This window comes from Desmodus rotundus, chromosome 5, assembly GCF_022682495.2.
Source record: "Desmodus rotundus isolate HL8 chromosome 5, HLdesRot8A.1, whole genome shotgun sequence".
Lineage (NCBI taxonomy): Eukaryota > Metazoa > Chordata > Mammalia > Chiroptera > Phyllostomidae > Desmodus > Desmodus rotundus.
This window is the reverse complement of record NC_071391.1, coordinates 43,060,103-43,084,087: the sequence shown is the minus strand read 5'-3', so window position 1 is coordinate 43,084,087 and position 23,985 is coordinate 43,060,103. Positions and strand designations below refer to the sequence as shown.

General features: G+C 45.1%; 1 protein-coding gene across 7 annotated transcripts; it reads right to left on the bottom strand.

The window, feature by feature from the left end:
- Positions 1 to 140: 140 nt before the first annotated feature.
- FHIP1B (FHF complex subunit HOOK interacting protein 1B) lies at positions 141 to 23,139 on the bottom strand. 7 transcript variants are annotated; one of them, XM_045202837.3, is made up of 13 exons: positions 23,021 to 23,121; positions 22,204 to 22,361; positions 13,522 to 13,852; positions 12,752 to 13,390; positions 12,242 to 12,400; positions 11,978 to 12,064; positions 11,602 to 11,769; positions 7,563 to 7,642; positions 7,207 to 7,370; positions 6,024 to 6,803; positions 3,383 to 3,561; positions 3,062 to 3,224; positions 141 to 670 (listed from the first exon to the last, which is right to left on the bottom strand). In XM_045202837.3, exons 3-13 carry the CDS (start codon positions 13,657 to 13,659, stop codon positions 309 to 311), a joined length of 2,919 nt encoding a protein of 972 aa, XP_045058772.2. In that variant the 5' UTR covers positions 13,660 to 13,852; positions 22,204 to 22,361; positions 23,021 to 23,121; the 3' UTR covers positions 141 to 308. The 7 variants fall into 7 exon arrangements, with proteins under 7 accessions (XP_045058772.2, XP_045058770.2, XP_024425102.2 ...); XM_045202835.2 differs by lacking the exon at positions 22,204 to 22,361 and having other exon boundaries at positions 23,021 to 23,139; XM_024569334.3 differs by lacking the exon at positions 22,204 to 22,361 and having other exon boundaries at positions 13,522 to 13,849; positions 23,021 to 23,127.
- Between the last annotated feature and the right edge of the window lie 846 nt (positions 23,140 to 23,985).

Here is a 23,985-nt window from a genome sequence, read left to right as displayed (position 1 = left end):
TTGCGTGCCAGCCTAGAATACCTTGAAACCTTGGCATCAACATTCTCAGCAGAAAGAAAATATCCCTGACTGCCTCCCCAACTGCATACAATCTTTTCGAGGCCCAGCCCCATAGAAAAAGGGTGGGAAAGAAGAATTAACACAGAATAGAGATTTCCCTTTTATACATATTGCAACAAGTTCTCCATAAAACATTCATCTGAAATAAATTAAAAAGTCCTCTTGCCACTCCCTCCAAACATAAAAAGGAGCCTGCACCCTGGCCCCAACCCAGGCCACTCAAGGCCCTGATTGTGCATGGAAGAAAGTTAAGGATTGAGGGGCCCAAAGTCTGAGACAGGAAGGATACTCCCCTCCTCTGAAGTATCCAACAAGAAAGGTGAGGTGACAGCATGGGCCTGGGAGATGGCAGCCAACTCCTTGAGAAACTCAGGGAAAATGACCGCACAGTAGACAGCATTCTTGACTCGCAGAGCCTCACCTTGGCGCTCAGTGGCTCCGCCCCGGGGGGGTAGAGCCGGAGTTGAAGCCCCAGGGGAGCCCCCACCTAGGCCAAGTCCTGTGCCATCTCTCCCAGGCTGATGAACCAACTGTGCCGCCTGCCGGGCCCTGGTTGGACTGTGTGCATGCCGCAGAAGCAACTCCCCCAAGGATGGCCTCCGGCTCTTCACTGCAAATAAACAGGGGTATCATGAGGGTGTGGAGGTCAGGCAAACTGCCCCTTGATCTAAGAGACAAAACTTCCCTACCCCCTAGGTGCATGTACTTCTTGACTGCCCAGCCTCCTGCCCTCTATTCAGCTTCCACACCCAGGAAACCATCCTCAGTCTTCCCAATAAGTCAACACCTCAGCCACTTCATTCCCAACCAAGATCCCTTCCTTTTCCACGCTCCTTCACCCTGAGGAATTCCATTACCTCTCCTCTTTCTAGTCACTATTCTTCCATAACCAAGCTATTTCTCCTTAGTCCATAACATGACTTTACTCCATGCTTCCTATCACTCTCCTGAATTTGAGTCAACCACTTCCACCTTTGCCCTGCCTATCTGTATTACCTGACCCACATCCTCTGCTCCTTTAATACTCACAGAGGCTATATATGCAATCATGTATTTCAGACACTTTATCATTTCTGTCATCCTCCACTGTCTCTCCAAGATCTGGTCTCCTGTGCCACTTCACCTTCTACCAGTCCCTCTCCTATATTCACCAAAGCCACCTTCCCACTGGTTGTGGACAGACAACTTCATGTCAGCTTGGCCTCAAATGAGCCACTTAAGATATTGACCTCTCTCCTCTAATGCTCTAAATCCCTGGCTCTGGATCTACATTCATATCTAGACCCTACACTGTAGGGCTCTAGTCTCTAGTCTAGATCATGATATGGTCCCCATTCTCTACCTCTGATACTGACTACAGAATGATGTTAGTTGTATCTATTGAATTTGGCATTCAGAACCCTTCAAAACTCCTCCAACCTCTTCTCAAAACTCTCTAGACCCCACCCTGCTTTTGGATCCACACCTATCTGCTCTTCCTGGAACCCTCCAAGCTCTTGCCATGCTTCCGTAATCCCCTCTGCCTTAATTTTGTTCTCTACTGTTTTCATTCTTGGCTTCATTTCACTATCCCCACCTCTCTAAGAAATCTGATTTGCCCTCCACTGATTTCCCATTTTACTGCCTTAATCATATTGTATTAATAACTCATTCACATGTCATCTACCTCATGCACTAATCTGTGAGCTTAAGGGCATGGGCTCTGTGTTGCTTACCTTTGTATCCCTGGGCCCTTCACAGAGAACACAGTACCAGGAATGTGGAAACAAGAAATATTCACAGTACTAGACCATCAGGAAATCATGCTAAGGAACTTCACGGGGTCTTCACAGCTGTATAATAGCCCTTCTGGTACTCTCTTACCAACCCGTGCACTTTTCCCCTTAAGCTCCATCTTACATCGGCTCTCTTGCTCTTGGCATATTATTTTGCCTCCTACTTTGATTAACAAAGGACAACTTCAATTCCCTAACCTTCCCTTCCATACCTCACAACTCCTTTGGTATGTATCATTTCCTCCTTTCATCTCTCCTCATTTGACTCAAAGGAGGAAAAAAATCTTTTCCTATCCAAAGTTAATCCTTTCCTGCTGCTCTGGATCACACCGCCTTTGAGACGTTGCTTCCTTGGTTATAACATTCCTCTAGTCTCTAGACTGTCAGCTCTTTGAAGGCAGGGATCTCATCTTGTACCTCCCTATACCAAAGACAATACATAGCACATACGGCAAGTATTCAGATATTTGTTGATGAAAGATCTAGATTTAAAATTTCATGGTCATATTTAACTCATCCTTCTTCCCTGTACCCCACAACCACTCACCAAATTTTGCCAATACTTCCATCCCATTTCCACCTTATCAAATTTTTCCTTTTTATTTCTACTATTCTAATTCAAACCTTAAAGGTCACATCCTGACTGCTCGACCTAACCATCTTTTTTCTCTTAGCTCCAATTCACCTAGTACATGAATATACTTATCTCTGCACTCTCAGATCTAAGAACCTCCAATGGGTTCTCACTGCCTAAAGATCACAATTACCCAGCCCAAATTCTACTCTGAGAACCTTCTGCTCTGGTCAAATCTTTCCAGCCTTACTACCAACTAAGTGTGCCACCATCTTCCAAATCCCCTGCTCCAACTAAAGAGTTCATGCTGTCCCCTAAACAAAGGAATAAGGCCATCCTACTCCTTTGCCTATCCAAGTCCTACCCATCTATCAAGGTCCATGCCAAATGCCATGTCCTTTACCAAGCTGTAACAATATCTAACCCAGACACTACTCTGTCCTCTTGCCTGTCTCCAACTATTAGAGCAGTTCTGCTGATTTGGCTCTTGGTGGATAGAAGTATATCATCTTCTGACCAGAGCCTGAGAACAAACACCAAGACTCAAGTTCCCAGTACCCAGTACAAGGCTTCACCCTTAGTAAGTGTTCAGTTAATCTAGGCTAATTAATATGCAGGGAGGGTCAGGAGAGGGTAGTGGGGTAGGCCTCACCTAGAGGATCAGAGCGGCGAGGAGTAGGTCCAGCTGCAGGGCCCTCAGCCCAGTCCAACTTGCCACGAGCAATGAGGTACTTCTTGGCTTTGGAGAGCAGTGCTGGGAAGTCCTCCTGGGAAGCTGCAAAGCTCTCAATTTTATTCTTCACAGAGCCCAACACCTAGGAAGCACAACTTCATGACATTTCTGGGTAGTTCTGGACTGATACAGTCCTTTCTAGTCCCACTGGGCCTGTCCCCAGCCCCCCAGGGTCACTCCAGCTGCGGGCCTGGCCCACCATGGACCCTGGACGCACCCATGCATGCATGCATCGCACACCTGCAGCAGGGACTTGACACTGGGCTGGAAGACCATGTTGGTGTTGAGCAGGAAAGAGCGGAGCAGGGGCTGGGGGTGACAGGCCAGCTGGGCCACCAGCCCTGTCAGCAGGAAGTTGACATAGACGGAGTTCTGCAGCATGTTCTCGAGTTTGGCAAAGAGCACAGCCATGAAGGGGCCTGGGGGAGGTGGGCACAAGGATACAAGGCCTGAACACAATGCACATCGCACTCATTCCTTCCAAAAACAAGAGACCCCCCCCTACTAGATAAAAATTATTTGTATGTCAAGTGTCTGGCTATGTTTAAATATCCTGTGACCACCTATTCTGGAGAAGATAAAATGGCAAGCACCACATGGACCCACAAGAAGAGTCCAGATACTAACTTTACACACACTTAAGCTGAAGAGTCAGATCACAGGTTTCAAATTTCAGCTTTACCCTTTACTAGTTATTGGATGAAATAAAATTCTCCAAGCATAATTTCCTACCTGGTAAAATAAGAAAATATGCCCTCCTTATAAGGTTATTAAGAGGATGAAAGACTAACATAAAGCATTTAGCCCAAAATCTAGCAAATTGTAAGTATTCAATAATAGCTATAAGCTATATAATATTTTCTAGTTTTCTTTTGTTCAAAAAAAAAAAGCTTCATCCAAGAGGCACAACAGAAGAAAGAACAAGTGAGAAAATGATTAGGACCAAAAGGGATATCAGGTTACATGCAAAACGGAGGATAACATTAGACTTGGGTCAAGAAGAAAGCAAGAAAAAAGTGTAGCAAAGGCAAAGAAGGTGACTTATATGGGCCAACTTAAAGTCAGGAGAGAAACCTTTGGAGAACGAAAGAAGAAATCAGCTCTGTTCAGGAGCTGGGAATCAAGAAGATGGAAGAGAATCTGTAGGGGAAAAAAGAACTTAGTTGAGAACCAGAGAAAAGCAATTCAGAGCAGACCCTTTGGTAGGGGAGACGATAACAGAAGGGATTAGAAGGGTCCACTGGGAGAACTGGTGTCAAAAAGGCCAAAGCCCCAGCACTAGCACCCCAGACCATCACAGTCTGTCCAATCAGGGATCTATAGGGGAAAGGAAGTGTACCTAAGAACTTCCCTAGGAATTGGAACAGGAGAACAATGAAGAACCAGAAGCAGTGAATCCTGGAAAAGATTCTAGAATATTCTCCAATCCAGACGCACACAACTAGCCTTAGCTCCAAAACAACTCTAGGTTAACAGGGTCCTAATATACCTTATAACTTTGTCCTTCTGTACCTCTCATTTCCTGGCACTTTTCTAACAAGAGAAAATTCAAAGAGCTCAGATGAGTCTACAAAGTAGTAAAAGGACAGAGCTTCAATTAATGTGTCAAGAACGTGGTAAAACCTGCATACCACCTTCTAGTGGTACTGAGTGGGAAGGAGCAAAGCAAACACTAAACAAATAAATGAAGAGAGATATTTTCTGTAGTCTGCAAGAGGGAGTCATCAGGACTCCAAAGCAGAATCCCTAATGCTGTGCAAGCAGGATGGCAACATATCCCAGACCCAGTTAGAACATGTACTGATCAAGGCATGACAACTTGACGACAAACAACCAGAGAGGTAGGTGGTTGCCTTGGCCAACTAGTATCTGCCATGCACTCAGAGATGATAATCCTCAGAAAAAGCTACCATATGCTGAGTTCTCACAATGTACCAGCATTGTAGTAAGTGATTTACATGCATCAGTGGCACAGATGGGATCTTAACTCAAGGTAGGCTTAGTCCAATGCCTAAGTGGTTTCTTTGTTCATTTTTCTTCACCCTCACACAGGGTGTGGAATAAGAACAACCAGCTGAGGGCTGGGCTGGATAGAAGCATCTCTCAAACAAAAACAAAGAGGAGTTAGCCCAGCCACTCAGGTCAAGTCTAGCTCCAAGGGCCTCCTGAAGAGACCAAAAGAACTCAGCTGATGAGCTCAGGGCCACACTTTGTCATTTGTCCTAAAGAAGTATTTCACTCTACCTACTCCTTTACTATTAACCATAAATCCTTTAAAAAGTTTTATTGGACAGTAATGGCAACCAATAAGATACAAGGACAGGGAACAGGAAAAACTTGAAATGTGAGTCCTTCTTTGAGGAGGGTGAGAGAAAGGAGGCCATGGCTGAGTAGCGGAAGAACACCAGAAGAGCTGATTCTGGGCCACAGAAGAGCTGACAGGACAGCTAAGACCCAGCCAGATAACTGGTGAGAACAGCATGGTTTACAGACAGGTGCCTCATACACAGGTCAGAAGGTATGTCTTCCACATGATTCAGATATATTGCTGTGATTCACAAGGAAACACCAAACAGAGAATAACCTGATCACAAATCCCAGAAGTGGCCAGAGCGGGGAAGAGGAGGAACATGCTCATAAAATGGACATACAAGGCTCAAACATAATTCAATACTCAAAAAAGCACAAGCATGGAAGATGTACGCACAGACAGAGAGACACAAGTACGACATGATATGTATCTGGAAGGAACCCAAGCAAAATGGATGAGGAGCTAGGCAAGTGCACAGAAATGACATGGCCGAGAAGTCTCAGAAACCAGCACAATGTTGAAAACATGCAAAGAGTACACAAAGGAAAAGGCCTAGTGTAAGTAGCTTACCAGTGAAGGGCTGGCTTGGCAGCTGGTTGAGAGTCCGCAAAGGGCTGCTGAGGAAGGGGCCAGGGGGCTCAGGGGGACAGGTGAAGCTCTCATAGGCCTCCTCCTCCTCAAGAGGTAGTGGAGGCTCTAAGGGAGACTCTGAGCCAGCTCCCCCATTGCTCAATGCCACCTCCAGATCCCGGAGTTCCTGCCCAAAGCCTTCTAGTCCTGCCATGCCCTCAGAGGTGCCCTCTAGCAGTTCCCCAGCTCCCTCCTGTGGCACCCGACGAACTTTCTTGGCCCCCTCAGGCCATGGTCCTGACATCCCATTGAGCTGAGGAGGTGGCAAGTGGCTGGGGCCCTCCCCTATACCCCCAGCCAGTCCACCACTCCCCAGCTCCTCCTCCTCCCCTTCCCCCACATTGTCCCTGTCCTCCTCAGGCAGTAGGCTGCGTTTCTTAGTCCGGGAGCCAACAGGACTGGGCTCAGGAGGGGGCCGCTCGCCATCATAGGGAGCAGACCAGGTACGGCAGGCTCGGACACAGCGGTCCACACCACGGCGCGCCTCACGCAGATACTCCAGGTAATTGTCTTCCAGCTCACCAGGCTCCTCTGCAGGGCTGGGCCGTCGACTAGGGCTGGAGGCTGGGGATGCAGCAAGCCCTGGTGAGCGAGGGGCTGGAGCTGGGGACTCAGAGCCACCTAAGCTCTGCTGTCGCAGGAAGAGGGCCAAACGAGATGGTGTGGAGGGCCGGGATACTGTCACCACAGAAGAGGAGTCAACACTTGGGCTTCCAGGGCCTGCAGATGGGAGAAGAGCATAAGTGGGATCAAAGAAACAGAGGTCCACGAGGAGGGATAAGACACTTAGCAAAACTGAGAGAGAAAACAATGAGGCCGCAGAACGGACTCTCCATCCTCCAAATGAAGCTTTTCCTCATCCACCACCCCATCTCACCACCACCAGCACCAAAGAAACAATGGAAACAGGAAAAAGACTGGATTAGAGAAGAACAACTTTGCTCAGAAGCTATTTCTTTGGTGGAGTTAAGGATCCATCTCACAAGACCCCTCATGATTTCTGCAAAGATGGAATACCACTCATGGCCACCACTCTCCCCCCACCCTTTCCTATTAGGCTCCCCCAGAATCCAGGCCATACCCGTGGTATCCTCCCTTCTCCCTGACTCTCTGCTAGGCCCACCTCGTGCCCACGAGGCATGCTCTGGACGGGGTGGGCTGGGGGCACGGTGCCGACAACAGCGTGGGATTAAGGAGAGAAACTTGTCTGCTGCTCGTCCATATAGATCCACATCACGCACAGCTGGCTTCTGGCTCAGCATCACATGGTTACACGGGACAAGATACCTGGGAAATATAGCAGAAAAGGGACACAGGATGAATCAGGAAGGAGGGACAGGGCCGGGGGGAACATCAGGCCAATGGAACTGGCTCCAATAGGAAACACATGAGCAACCCCAATACAATCCATTGCCCCAGCAATCACAAGGCCCTGAGGATTCATGATCTGTCATCCCTCAGCCCGGCCCCCACAGGTACCTGAGAACCAGCTGCAGCAGGACATCCTCACAGCTGAGGTTCAGTAGGGTCCTGAAGAGACTCAGAGAGACCATGCAGAGCTGGCGGGAGGAGACAGGAGGGAGTTACCATAAGAGCACTCTACCCTCCAATATGTTTACCAAATGGGAACCCCCCCCCAGCCCCAGGCCCAACCAACCACTCCTAAAGGAACGATGTGCACAAGGCCTAGCACATAATAACCATTCAATAAATGATCACATGTTTGTCTGGAAGACTTCACTATTAACAGAGAGGAATGCACCATGTGTCAAATTCAATGTCTTTTATAGACCATACACATCAGCAGATTCTCTGGCTATATCCACTGGGCAGCAGAGATTCCAGCAATACTTAAATGGAATGAATATCCATGAAAAGAGACCCGAGGAAATACTAGGACTGAATAAATGACTAACGGCAGACAACAGCAACATGATAAATAGGTGAAGCCTGTCATCAGAGACTGTAGCAGCACCTTAACTGGACTGCCTACTGAGGAGGAAACCTGGGAGAGGGGGAACCTGGAAGAATAGCAGCTGGGAAGTGGGCGGGGCTGTGAACAGGAGTCTGAGTCACTTCAACACCAGTGTTATCTCTCACAAGGTAGGATAAAGAAAGCTGACTGGAAAAGGAAAAAATAGGTGGGTCCACAATAGTGGAAACCTTTTGTTTTAGAAAAGGAAGATGGGTGGTTATCCCCTGGATAGGCAAAGAGAACAGACAAGTGTAAGCTCTCCCTCACTCTTCTGAATCCCCACAGCACTTGCTATAAACTCCTCTTATGGTAAGTATGTCAGACACCTTGAGCTCCCTGAAGACAACTTTTGGGTCTTAGTCTAGGCCACTGCCTACACAGTCTAGGTGCTCAACATTTACTAACTAATAACTGAAAGCCAGCCATAGTAAGAAACAGATAAGACAGCAGTTCACATTTTAGATAGCATAGATGTTAAGGAGGTTTACTCTAAATGACCATTTTAACTAGCAATGAAAACACTCAGACTCACTGGAAGGTGAATGCCCCCCCATCAAGATGTCCAGAACCTGTAAATTTTATCTGACATGGTAGAAGGGACTTTGAAGATATGATTAAGGTTATGGAATTTGACATGGAAAGAGAATCCTGGCTTATCAAGGTGGGCCCAACCAAATTACAAGAGTCCTTAAAAGTAAAGAACCTTTTCCAGCCCTGGCTGGTGTAGCTCAGTGGACTGAGTGACGGCCTGAGAACCAAAGGATCACAGATTTGATTCCCAGTCAGGGCACATGCCTGGGTTGTGGGCCAGGGACAGGTCAGTGGGGGGGCATGTGGGAGGCAACCACACATTGATGTTTCTCTCCCTCTCTTTCTCCTTCCCTTCCACTCTCTCTAAAAATAAATAAATAAAATCTTAAAAAAAGAAAAAAGAAAAAAAGAACCTTTTCCAGCTAGGTCAAAAAAAAAAAAAAGGAAGAGAGATTTTAATCATGAGAGGGACTCAATCCACCACTGATGGCTTTGAAGATAGAAGGGGGCCATAAACCAAAAACCAGTTGGCCTTTAGAAGCTAGAAATGGTCCTCAGCTGACAGTCAGCAAAAAAACCCAGGAAACTTCAGTCCTATAACTACAATGAAATGAATTCTACCAAAACCTTGCATGAGCAAGGAAATGGATCTTCTCTCCTAGAGCCTCCAAAAAGGAAAACAGCCCCACCAACACTGATCTTAGCCCACAGAGATCGTGTCAGACATATGACCTACAGAACTGTAAGATAATAAATTTGTGTTGTTTTAAGTCACTATGTTTGTGGTAATCTATTATTACAGCAATAGGAAACTAATACAAATAGGCACACAGACTGGCTAGTCAGTATAATTTACTTTAAGTCACAAAAGAGACTACAAAAGTTGCAAAGTCAGGCCAACATAATCAAGCTCAAAAGGGCAAAAACAGTGGAAAGGAAAGCATCTGCATGATCAGCATGGCATCCTGAAATCAGAAGAGATCTGGTTCTTCCAAGAACCAGGAACCAAGAAGAAATACCCCAAGAACATAAAAGGTTCCTGAGACCAGGGGACCAAATGCTACACTAATAGTAATATATGTTAAAGGCTAAAGACAATGAGGGAGAATCAAAGAAGTTAGGATAAGATTAAGACAAAAGCAAGATGGATAGAGGCCAGAACAGAAAAAAGAAAATTGACCGCAAGAGGGCAATCAACTGTCAACTGTCCCGAAACATGAAGAGGCATTCCTTGAGGTTAAACAGATATAACACCAAGGTCTAACGTCAACATAATGAGAAATAAAATTGTTTCATATCTTTGTAAAATTCAAGCTTTCACATCTATTCTCTATTGGTTTAAACCAATAATTCTTAACTAAGACATGTATCATAATTACTTTCCGGAACATTTTTTAAAATGTGCATGTCATAGGCCTGCTCCCAAAGATTATAATTCAAGAGATCTAAGGAAGAGCTTAGATCTCTTGAATTATAATTCAAGTTTTTATAATTATTGTCACTTTCAAATTTGAAAGTGTACATCTTGATTCAGAAACACTTGTCTGATGGGAGTGAGACTAGAATATCTCATATATACCCTAACTTAGCTATTCAGAAACCTCACCTATACAAAACATATCTGGGAACCTCACCTACCTGGAACCTACTACCAAGTACCTCAATTATGTACAACAGTTTTCTAGAACACTTAGTGATCCAAGAAATTCTGTTTTAAACACAAGGACCCATGGAACTCCAGTTATATATAATAAAAGAAGGAAACAAAAATGGTTCCAGAGCCAAAATAAATGCCAGAAAGTCCACGGCTAAATTAATGCTTTGTTCCCCCAGAAATACTTCAGATCCTTATTATATGGAAATTATTACTCCTATTTTATATACATTTCTGATAGTTAAAATCCAAACTTCTTACCATGGTCTACAGGCCAAGCATGATCTAAACCCAACCTACTTCTCTACTTTCATCTCATTCCCTTCTCCCCCACTACACCTCCTGGCATCACTCTGGCCTTTCATGTCCTCAAATACATTGAGCTCCTCCCTATTTGTTGACCTTTGCATGCTGCTCCATCTGGCTAGACTGTTCTTCCACTTGCTCTTCAATCAGCTAACTCCCTCATGACTTTAAGTCTCAGCACAATGTCCCTCCTCAGAGAGGTTGTTTGTTTTTCTACCATGTTTGGGTTTTCATTACAATGACCACAATTTTCAATTATTTTAGTAACGTGTTAGCTAATAAATATAATAAATTTGTGTTGTTTTAAGTCACTATGTTTGTGGTAATCTGTTATTACAGCAACAGGAAACTAATACAAATAGTCAGGCACACGGACTGGCTAGTTAGTATGATTTACTTTAAGCCACAAGAGGCTACAGAAGTTACAAAGTCAGGCCAACATAATTAAGCTATACAGAAGGCTTCATGAAATCATCAACCATGTCTACCTTGTTTACCACTATATTCAGTACTAGAGAACATTATGGTACATAGTGAACATTCAATAGAAATGTTCAAGAAGGAATGTAAGTAGGTAGGTAGATGGGTGCCCCAAGATATAGCAGTTCAAATACAACAAATCCAAAGGGAAAAAAAGGTAAGCATACTAGCAGCAGCTGGGTCAGCTATCAAAGCAGACACAAAACCTAAAAAAGTGATCCTGAGTCACCCACAACAGGCCACAGAGCACTACACAGCTAAAAAGAACCTCGTATCAATGCTACAACACAAGTGTAACACAATGGCAAAACATATAGCCATAATGAGCAGTCAAAGTCATCCACAAGAGGAAATTGTGTTCTAGAGTCATAAACTACAAAAGCAGGTGAGTAAATTAAAATCTGTACCCAAAATGGTTAAAAGTTAGATAACTAGAAAGTAAATGCTGTCAACTTTAAAGTCAATTGCTGGAGACAAAGGCCAAAGAAGGGCAGTTAATACCATTCCAGAACAAAGGTTAGAGAGCGAGGACGGCTCATCCAACTAAGCCAGGACAGAGGTAAAGGCCATACCCGGGAGTTGCTGCCAATACGGGCAACGAGGGTGTCAAGGATGGTGTGAGTGTCATGCCGGTGTAACAGCAGGAATCGCAGGAAGGTACGGAGCAAGGCAGGCTCTGAGATACTCCGTAGGAAAAGTTCCAGATAGGCGGTACTGGCGATCATCTCCTCCACAGAGGTCTGGATGAAAGGAAGGGAAAGTTTGGAAATTTAAGGTTTCCCTGCACATACACTGAGCTGTTTTCCCTGAGTTTTAAGGAGAAGCCAGGAACATACAAGGAAAGAAGGAAGGAGTACCTAGCCCACTGTCTCCCACATTGGTCTTGACATTGAAGTTGCCACCCACGGGCCTATTCCCCTATTCTGTCTTGCTACCCATGACTCTCACCTTGTGCAGGGCAGGGCCCATGACAGGTACCAGGAACCCATTATGGATATAATCAACCAGCTGCTTCTGCACCAGAGGGTGAGCCACCTGTAGGGGTGCAAGAAGGAGGTGGGAGGATTGTGAGGGGAACAACTGTCTGAATGAAAGTAGAATGGTACAAGTAGGTACCGTACCCCAAAGATGACAGAATAGCAGAACTCCAGAAAATGTACACCCTCCCACACCATGTCCCCAGGCTAGCCCTTTTGGGAACCCCAGTCCCACCTGAATGACTGCATTGCAGAACTCTAGGGAACTCATGAAGAGCGCAAGGGCTGGCACTCCCAACCAGTCCTCCCGTCGCAGGCAGTGCCAATCATCCCCTGGAACTTCAATCTTTCGGGGCAGTGAGGAGTACAGGGCACTCAGCCCTGTGGCCAGCACCTGTTGGCCATCCCCAAAGATAGGTTATGAAGGCTCAGACAATATAAAATAGAGGAACAGGGGAGCTACTAAACCGGAGTTTTCATTGGAGTAGGGGAAGAGCTATTACCAGAGCAGGTATTTAATTATCCAATGTTCCAGAGTCACCTAAGAACACTGGCCCATGAAGAACCTTAGTATTTGGTCTATCCACCTAAGTCTATGTTTCATCCCCACCCCACCTCCAAGCACTGCATTCAAACCCATGGGGCTAGATCCTGAGGCAAGAGCCCTGATACGGAGACCCTCTCCACCTCCTGTCTAATGCCCACATACCATACCCTACCTCCCCCCTTTCCATGGGGTGCTAACCGGGCAGAAGTAAGAGTGATCTGCAATGTAGCGGCCCACGGTGGGGCTCCCAGCTGACAGAGCCATAAGCAGGAGTAGGGCATCACGGGCCTGCTGGCCCAGGGTGCCCTCTCGATGGACGAAGGGAACAAGGAGAGAAAAGAGGAGGAGACGGGGGGCAGCTCCAGGCTCAGGAGGTGGCTGCAGGAAGAACTCAAGCAATGAAGGCTCCCGGGCCAGACAAACACACAGCTGGCTGAGAAGTAGCACCAGGCCTTCATCCAGTGCTGGGCTACTGGGCACAGGGCGGCCACAGGCATCCAGCAAGGTCAGTAGAGCCTCACGAACTGGACCATGGCGCAACAGGGGCTGGCGAGCTTCGCTCACCAGCATCTCAAATAGTTTCAGTTGCTCGGCCCGCCGTTCTTCAACCCCATCCCCAAGACCATCCCATTGAAGTTGCCATGCCAACACACGAGTTAGCAGATCCTCGCGCAGGGCAAACTCCAGAAGGGGCCCAGGGGCAGTGGGGGCTGAAGGGACTGCACGATCCTCTGCCAGCAGCGTCAACATCTGGTAAGTATGGTTGCGCACAGCACTGAGATCGTCTGCACCCCCAGGAGCTACCCAGGGGCCTTGCCGCTCCAGGATTCGTACCACCTGGACAACAGGACAGAAGAAAGAAGGAATCTAAGATGACTAAGGTGACCAAATGGGACAATGAGAGAATGCAGAGGTTAGGAGGACTCAGGAAGCCAGCAGACTAGGCCTTTTGGCATATAGTCCCCTACCTGGGACCAGTGATTCTTGAAGACCATAAGACAAGTCTCAGGGTCAGCCATGACAGGGGTCTGCAGACTGGCCCCTTGAGGTACACGGTGCCCAGGGCCCCGGGAGGCCAGTCTGCTCAGCCAGTTCATCCTCTCCATGAGGAAGGCTGGGCAGGGCCAGTGGCCAGAGGACCACACTCTGAGACTTTGCCAGCTGGAGGCTTTCTCCACTTGTGTTTCCAGTCAGCTTCATCCGGTCTGTAGGAGCCAGCAGCTGGCCATGGAGCCAGAAGATACCCCGGCTGGCGTGGTAAGCCAAGAAGTTACTGACCAGTCCAGACTTGCAAATCTACTTCAAAAAGAGAGAATGGAAGAGATCAACAGAAGTTTGCCACTCCCAACTACCCAGCAGAAAGAACTCAGAACCACTATTCCACTGAAAACTCCACACAAATACACACACACACACAGTGAGCAGCTTAATCTTAACATACCTAAAACAGAACTCATTTCTACCACTAAACCTATTACGCCCTCAGCCTTCTCTATCTCCATAATAATCAACATTCACCTACACACTCAGGCCAAAATCCTGGATGTTATCCTCATTTCTTTTCCTTACCTCTAATATCTAGGTCATCAGCAAACTCTATCATCTCTACCCTCAAAACAGGTCTCACTATTGCAATAGCTTCCAATTTGGCATTCATGCTCCCAGTCTTGTCCCCTGAGACTCTATTCTTCACAGAGCAAACAGAGTGATATTTTTAAAACCTAAATTATATATCTCCTCTGCTGAATACCCTTCAATGATTTCCTATCACACTAGTCATTATCCAAATCCCTTACCTTGGCCTATAGAGTCCTATATAATTTAATCTGTGTAAACTCCTACCATCCTCTTCCTCACTCACACTTTACACACACAGGCCTTTGTGAATACTTCCCCATTCCCTCTGCCTGGAATGCTCTTCTGATCTTCACAATACTCCCATCTCTCAGGTCTTTTCAAATGCCATCTCCTAGGAGAGGCCTTACTCAACAATTCTATCTAAATAGCACATCTTCCCACCTTCAGTCTCTAGCTCCCTAATCCTATTTTCTTTTTAACAGTTTTCACTACCTGAAATCATTTGTCTATATTCCCCACTACAAAGTAAGTTCATAGAGGCATGGTTTATCTGTTTTATTTATCGTTGTGCCTAAAGACTCAATATTTGTTGAATGTATGAATACTTAAGTGAATGAGTGAATGAATGAAGAAACGGACAAATGAACAAAGAAGCAATCAAGAAACCCAGTCTTGATCTGACTCCAGCCCACTGTTAAGGAATAAATTTTATTCTGCCTATTACCGTTCCCTCCTTAGAAACCTGCCCAGTAGGAAAGGGTAAACAGACCCTTAATTGTCTGAATACTCTTAAACGGTGGAAATGCAGAACCAATAAAAGAACAGAACAATGGACACACTCCTATATACACACATATTCCCCACTCCTGTCAGATACCCATACTCACTCCTGGGGACATGACATGACACCCTCACTAGAGAAAGGGGAAAAGTACCAAAATAGCTGTTGGCTCACAGTTCCTCCTCTTTCACACCCACCACACCCCTCAGCAGTATTGTCTCTCATAAAAGTAAAAACTTCAGAGGAAAGGTGTGGTTTAGTTGTCCTTCCTCTTTATACTCAACAAGGGCTGAAGAAACCCAAGGACCTGGCAACAGCCCCACACTGCCATCCCCTTCAACCCAGATACTCTCCCTCATCATTACCAGCTCACAACCAAAGGAATGCAGCAACTGTGCTTAATGAAACCCCCTATGGGACAGGAGACAGTCTTACAAAGGGTGGAGCCGGTCCTAAATAGCAGTCAAGACTCACTCGCTGATAAAGTACTGGGCACTTTGGTACATAAACACTAGAAATATGGAGATGGATAAAAACTGCTGGGAAGCATTTAAAAAATTCTAGTAAATATTATAAACACAAGTATTTATAAAAATGTCATGGGGGCATGAAAGAAAGCAACTAATTCTGCCTGGGAGGTTATAAGAGGATTTCAGAAAGGTTGTATCTGACTTAAATCTTTAATGATAGACACTAGCCACAAAAAGAGCAGAGGGAAAGGCCTTGTTCATATTGAAAACGATATGTACAAAAATATGGCACTATGAGAGCATGACAAATCGGAAGAACAGTTGCATATTTGGTGTGGCTTATGGACTACACAGAGAAGATATAATATTTAGTTGAAGGGTAAATATGGGTGAAGGTTTTAATATCATTGAATACCATGCTAAGGAGGTTGGGTTTTATCTATGGATACCCTAGAGACAAAGGAGGTTTTTAAACAAGGAAATGACAAGATCAAATTTGTCTTTAAAAAACATGTCAAATAGCAGTATAAGGTGGAGCAGAGAGACAGACGGCAGTGGACAATTTATGAGCATCTGTTTCAACAATCTTTTTTTTTTTTTTTAAACAAAAAAGGATGGTATGAACTAAGGTGGTATGGTCAAGATTAGAAAAGAAAAGGTAAATCTGATATTCACCTCTATCTTAGCACATCCCATATTGAAATTATTTACATCTATAATATCTCTGCCATTAATAGCAAGTTCCTTTACAAAGTGACCATATCATTCATTCATCTTTGAAATTCAGTGGCAACACAGTGTCTGGCATTCAAAAATGCCTGTGGAACTGAATGATGACTTTAAAATAATTATAACACCTAATATATATTGAGTACTTACTATGTGCCAGGCTCTACTCTAAGTACTACACATAGTAACTCACTTAAGCTTCATAAAAACACTAGATATACTATTATCTCCATTTTACACATGAGGAAGCCTAGAAAGGTTAAATAAACTGTCAAAACCAGCCAGCCAGTTAGTGCAACTGGGATGCATATGCAGAAAATCTGCCTCCAGATTTAACTTACTCATGAAATAGAAGCAACAAGACATGGTAAATGAATGGAGGATAAGAGAAGACCCTAATAGGAAGTATAGGAGACTCAGTAAAACATAATGCCATTAACAGACCAGGAACAAATAACAAAAGGAACTGTGTTTTAGAAAAGAGAATGAGTACAGTTTTAGACACTTTAAGTTTTGACACACATACAGAATATCCATCATGTCCAGAAGACAAGTAAAAATATTATATTTGAGGTCAAGAGTGTAATCAAGACTAGAGATATAAATCCAGGAGTCATCAGCTTGGTAGATAAAGCTATGAAAGTGGATGGAATCATCCAGAGATCAGCAGATCATAAAAAGAGCTAAGGGTGACCTCCTTGGGAAAACCAGGATTTAGGAAAGCAAAGGAAGAGGGCTCAAAGAAAACTATGAAGGTAGCCAGAAATGGAAGGAGAAATCCAAGAAATAGTGGTAATCTAGAAATCAAGGGGAAAAACATTTCAAGAAACTGGAGGTTGCCCATAGTATATAGCCTACAGAGAGATTAAGTAGAACAAAGACAGAAAATGGTTAAAGAATGACTACAAGCCAAAGACGAGTAAGATGCAATTTCAGGAAATTCAGTAATGTAGAGGAGGAAAAGAGGGCAACAGTTTAAAGAAGCTGGGAGGGGTAGTGGGGAGTCAAGAGAATTTTCATTGTTTGGTTTGGTTTGGTTGTAGAATGGGAAGCCTCAAAGGTATTTGTCAAGTAAGGAAAAGAAATCTGAAGAAAATAACAGGTGATGGGTAAATAAAATGGGAATAACTGACAAAAAATAACGTACAGGATTAGTCAGAGAAAAAAAGAGGTATACCACTTTCTCTAAGGTCGTCAACAGAAATAAATGAAGGATGGGTGCCACTTCAGGTAAATGCAAAATCTGAAAGAGGGAAGCAAAAATGCAAAATCTGAAAGAGGGAAGCAAATATCTACCGCTACCACCCGCAGCCAACCTTCCATCTATCATTTCACCCAAGACAGTGGGGGTGGGGGAAATGAGAAGGAGTGAGAAGGTGGCAGAGCCAAAGAATGGAAGCTCAGTCTTTCACACATGGTTTCCTATAAACCATCAAAAACAGTCACTCAGACTACTATCAGCAGCAGGAATACAGCAGAAAAGGTACTTACCCATCATCTGCCCAAATACTTACAGTCCCAAGTAGGCATGGGATGAAGAAGGCAAAGCCAACAGCTGAAAATCTTGGTAACATGAGAAGTCTCATGTTACTAGCCCTGAGATACTGGATCATCCCTGCTGGATTCCTTAAACTCTGCCCATATCTCTGTAAACACTGACCCTTTATTAAGTTTTCTCAAACTCAATTTATGCCATCTGTTACCTGCAAAGACCCTGACTGAGACAAGAGTATTATTGTTTACAGACTGCTTTTTCAATCACATCTCATTTGAGGACTAAAAACAAATAGACACCCTAAGGTCAAGCAGGAGAAACAGAAAGAAGTAGGTAAAGCATGAGTTCTGGAGCCCCTCAAACAAAGGCTTGAATCTCAGTGCACCACTTTCCAGCTATGAGACCTTAAATAATCATTTCACACACTGGAGCCTCAGATCCCTCACCTATAAATTTCTGACAAAAAGTATTGTTATTGTTTTAGGAATTAAATAAGATAACTTGTAGCACTCCAGGCATAAAGGCAGGTGCTCTGTAAATGACACTTACCTTTCCCCACTTCCCACTCCTGATCCTGTTCAACTTAGATGCCCTCACCTCTGACTGAGAGGAAAGATGTAACCTGCCCTAACATGTCGTTCCTCACCACCTCACACTTATACCCCAGTCAGCTGAAGGAAGGCCACGCATCCAATCTCAGCAAAGCAAGGCATTAAAGTGTCCAAAATTAAACTGCCTCCAGCTTCTAGAATTCAGTTCCAAAGATTAACCAACCTGCACTGCAATGTACCTGGGTGCCCCCTTCTGTTCCACTGGTTGACCAACAAAGGGCACTGCTCACAGACCCAAGGGGGACTAGCCTCCAGTACCCTTCCTCACCCCCACCTGCTCTCTTTACAAAGACCTCAAGGACAAGACCCAGGCTGGAATCTGTGTCTCAGAACCTAAAAGCCAACACTTAATCTGGCCCTGTTCACAAACTGCAGAAATAAAAGAAATCATGGTCTGGTGTTCCTCATCACCTAGTTAGACTTCCTCACTCCCTGTTAACCCTGCAAAGTTCAGAACAAGACAAAAAAGATTATGGAATCACCACCCTATTACTGTGTCTCTTTCTCCCATAGCAAAGGCTGGAAAAAAGTGGACCCCTGCCCCCTTTACAGATTTACCTTTAAGCTCCAGCCACAGAGGGAAAAAAAGTGAAGAAGATGATCTTTCAGACCCACAAAAAGCCAAAATTAGGCACTCACCTAGAGCCCCAAATACAGCCTCACAGGCACACTCAGCCAGTGTTCACCAACCTTGGAACAGTAACCACAAGACAGGAAGTGGTTCAGTCCCACTTCTGAACCTTTGCCCTGGGAGAGGCAAAGAAAAAAAAGGGAACTGGGGGTAGGGATATACCTGCCAATACCTACAGCAGATAGAAAGGGACCAGAATGACCTAAGAACAGGTCAGTAAAATCCTGAGGCTTCTCTTCCTAGACAAGATGACTGATATTGATATAAGAGGTATGGATGGACTGTTATCTTAAGTAGTGAAAGCAGAAAAGCTGGATTAAAACCTCATAGGAAGACAAGGGGGGGAGGGGGGGTACTACCTCAAAGAAGCCTAACCACCTAGAGTTCCGCTTATATAACTTGGCTATCCCTCAGCCCATATGTGTAAGACAAATGGCCTATCAGTGTGGTCCCAACTCACTACTTTACCTCTCCCCAGTACCACCTCTGCTTCTTACAGGGAATCCTCTCATCTGACTCCAGCGGACCCCTTGTAACTCACAACGTGAATCACACTGTAATTGCCCTTTACAACAGTGAATCCCCATGTCACATACACATGCTTATCTCTACCCTTGTTGGGTGAGGGTGACAAAGAAGATGTCAAAAAGGAGTGAGGTTGAACTAGATCTTAAAGATGAGGAAAGTTCAACAAGCAGAGAAGAAAAAACATTCCTAGTAGATGAAGCAGTTATTACAAAGATTTCAAGGCTCAAAAAAAGTAACAAGTTTGTTAAGGAACTGTGAACAACTTATTCAAGCTAGAACAGAGTATAAGGAGTGGCAGGAGATGAGGCTGGAGAGGTGAGTTGAGGCCAAATGATGCCACATTAAAGAATTTGGATGTTGTCCTACAAAACACAAAGAGCCAAAAGTTTTTAAACTGAGGAATTCCATGATCCGATTTGTATTTTTAGAAAGATCATTCCAGGGATGAACAAGAAAAAAAACAAGTTTGAAAGCAGGAGACTGTTGGGAGAAAAAAGAAGTACAGATGAGAGATGAAGAAATTCAAGCTTTAACAATGAAATTGTAGCAATGGAAATAAAAAGGGAGATAACAGAAAATATATTAAGATTTTAATGATGGATTAAATGCAAGGGGTGAAGGAGCAGAAAGAGTGGAAGATGACACAGAAGTCCTTGCCTGGATTGAGATGGGTCATAAGGTGCAAAAGCAGGCTTTCAGAGCAAAGACAATGAGTTCTTTTTTGGACATGTTAAATTTGAGGTACATCTGGAAATATATAGCAGATCATTGAACATATATAATTGGAACATAGGGAGAGACTGAGATAGATACAGAGAAGTAATCACCTCATTATCATATATTTTCATATTTTATTCTCCCTCTAAATTTAAATTATTTTTTTCATGTGCCTATCTTTCCTAACCAGATTGAGAATTTCTTAAGACCTCAGAGAACCATGTCTTATTTATCTTGTTATCTCATCAAATGTGAGCATCACAGGGCAGACTATATGTTAAAGTATTTGCTAAATAAAAGGAATTAATATATGAATGTATGAATTTGTTCTTCCAGCACTTGGAAGAATGCCTGGCACGAGTAGATGTGGAATAAATGGTTATACACAACATGTTTCCATGTCTACATCATCATCCTCATCTGTTTCATCTTCTCAGATCCACTACGGAGCTATATGTCCATTATACTTAAGGTAATATTCAACAGTTGTATTATTCAACAAAGAGTTCAGTGTAGCAAACAATAAGCTTACCAAGCCCAGTGATTTCTCCAGAATAACCAAGAATTTGGAATAGTCCCAAAGAACCCTCTGACCTAGCATCCTATTGCTATCATGATGTGATCCAGGTATGATGCATACCTGTTCCTATGTCACTGCCACCCTGTTAAGCAGAACCCTCATCCCTATGTCGCCCTCAGACTACCTTTCATCTTTCATCAATTGCAAATCATAAAAAATGCTCCCTGCCACTACAATGTCCTCCATGTCATCATAACCCTTCCTATACATCATATGCCTCTTTAGTCCACATCACCTACACTCTCTATTACAAACTTTCTTTCTCCAAGTCCAAACTTTGGATTCAGCTTTGGCACTTTATCATTATGTGGCCTCTGGCTTCTGAATTTGATTCCTCATCTATAAAATAAGAACTCCTGCCCTTGCCTATTTCACAAGGTATCTATATAAATCCAGTAAAATGTGAGATTGCTTTATAAAGCGTAATGCTGTTCAGAGATGGAAGTTATTTAGAACTACTGTATAAAGACATGCTTCCTCACCATAATACAACAACCACATCATGATCAATCTAAATTTCTGGAATTTATTAACCAGTAGAAATATTTTTTAAATATTAAAATGTAGGAGTATTACTATTAATGTTGACAAATAAGACCATTTTTTTAAATCCACCATCTTTTATTACCATTACTTCACTAGTGGGAGAGCGCTTTAACACCAAAATAGAAATAATAATCTCAGAATAAATTTTTTAATGAAAAATTTATGTTTCATATGTTGTCTTTCTCTCCTTCCAACTTGGGTGGATGAAAACTTTATCATGGACTGACAAAATCCTTAGCCCAGTGTTTAGGAATCACTGCTCTAAACCCTGTTACGATACATATAGGTTCTACAGGGTTCTGACAGTCTGGACACGTTGCCAAGAGTTCCACCAGCATGAAAACCTTTTTGGCCTCCAGAGAGAAGCAATGAAAACATACCATGGAACTGAATAGTAGTTGGTTCTGATGCTGAGACTCTGGAACAGAATGGGAACTTCGGCTGCCCCCAATTCTCAGAGAAGGGTCTAGAGAGGAAAGGCCTAGCTCTTCCTGATGTTGAGGAAGATGTCTAGGCTTTGTGGCTGACTTTCAGCAGAGAGGAAAACGTATTGGTGTGAAGCCGGCTATCATTACTGAGTGCCAATCCTGCTTTGCAGAACTTTCAAAATTTTCATGTGCATGTGGGTCAGCAGGAAGATAGGGACCTGAAAATGCTAAAAAAGTGACCCAAGTATTAGGTCATGGAGGAAGGGATAAATTACAAAGGTACAGGACAAAACTTCTGGCGTGATAGAAATGTTCAGTATCTTGAAAGTGATTTCACAGATGTAAACATGTCAAAACGTCAAACACGTACATTTTAAATACAAGCAGTTTACTGCATATAAATTTACCTCAACAGTGTTGTTGTTTTTTTTAATTTAACTGTAAAAATATGAGAGCAAAGCCTTCCTGTTTGGGAACCTAAATATAATGTAGGTGACAAACCATGTGACTCCCATGAAAGTAGAATTAGCAACTGAACGTGGTTAATCCAACATACGTGACAACCATCAAAGTCCCACAGCTCAGCATAGATGAGGGGCAGCAGAAGAGTAAGGTTGCCCAGGATCAGGTGGGAAGAAAACAAAAGCAGGCAGTCACAGCCCAAAAACCTCCATGAGAGAGACCATCTTCAAGTTTGCAGTCCCCAGGAGGAACCTGAGGGAACGGGGGTGCCAGGGATTACTCTGTTGAACACTAAGCCTCAAAATGATTTCATAGTTACTCTCGCCCATGATGCCTTTATTTTTTCTTGTCCTCCAAAATATGTAGGACCCGCAGGAGCTGAAGGGCCAAGTGCACACTTCTACCCAAGCTGTCCTACTCAGTCTACAAGTATTACTCGCAATGGCCAGGGCAGTCCTCTGAATGAGACTTCAGAGACAAGCTCTCACCCTTATCCAAGTCTCAGTACCCTCAGTCCTTCCTCCCATGCCCTGTCCTCAACTCCCTCACAAACTCACCAGCAGCCTGCACGCCCCTGCCTCTGCCCTTTTCTCTCCCCCACCCTGCACGGGCCTCACCCCGACACTCGGGTCCCGGCGCTGTCCCTCACCCCCGCCCACAGAAGCCCCAGCCCCTCCTGTTCACAAGTCCCTTCCACCTGGTCCCTCGGTAAGCATCGCAGCCCCTCATACAAGCCAGCTCCTTACTTGCCCACCCACTCCTAGGCTCTAACCCTCCTCCCCTACCTGAGACTCGGCCCCTCACCACATGCCAGCCCCTCGCCCTGCCTCCCCACAACCCAAAACTGAGGCCGTCATGCCCCACTCTCCCATCCCCTCGCGTGCTCTCGGAGCCCTCTGGCCCATACTCACCGCTCACTCACGGAACTCCGACCCTAACCAGGCCCGACTGCCGCGGAACCGCTAGGTGAGTTCAGGCAGCCGCCATCACTCCTCAGACGCACCAGCCGCGCCCCGCCCCGCGCCCCGCGCCCCACGCAATCCGCGCCCCCGCGCACTACACGTAACTGCCCAGAGACGCACCACTGGGCAATGGCGTGCCAGCTCATTGGTTGGGCTAGGCCTCAGCCAGAGCGTGGATACCTGTTTCCCAGCAACGGCCGAACGCAGGGGCGGGGTCTCCGACGGCCTTGTGAGAGCGGAGTACCGCCTCTTACCCAGATCCCGCCTCTTCGTGCTGTACACCCCTCCTCTCTGAGGGACTCTATCGTGCCGGGGAATGACCTGCAGGGAGGCGGAGGTCCACGGGCTAGAGGTGGAGCTTGGGAAGGAAAGATTGAGCCTGAGGGCAGAAGGCGGGACGTAAGAAAGGACGCGACTTTAACAGCCCTGCAAAGACAGGAGAGCCGGGGCTTAGGAGAGAGATAGGGGCTAGCACGGAAGGGACAGGGCCACGGCCTCTGGGCGATGTTTGGAGTGGAAGGGTGGGCGTGGAAGGGATGGGGCTAGCGCAAAAGGGTAGGTCTGAGTGAAGGTGTCAGCAGGTGGGCGGTGCCTGTTGTAAAGCGGTGTCCCAGAGAGGGCTTGACTGCTAGCATGTTAGGTCGGCTTTGCTCCGACTGTGCGCAAGGCTTGGCAAGTACCTCTGGGTGCTGACCGCTCTTTTCGGCTACTCAACACCTGCACTCAAGAACGCCTCTATGTCAGGCGGGATTCCAGATCGATTAGGACCGGCCTAGGCCCTCCAGGACTTCAGCCCTTTAACCAGACAATTGCAACATAGTGTAGTTAAGTGCTATGGAGGAATAGCACACATAGCGTATTTGTGTCTAGAGGCTGAGGGACAAGAAGGGCGCAGGGACTTGGGAAGCCTTCCA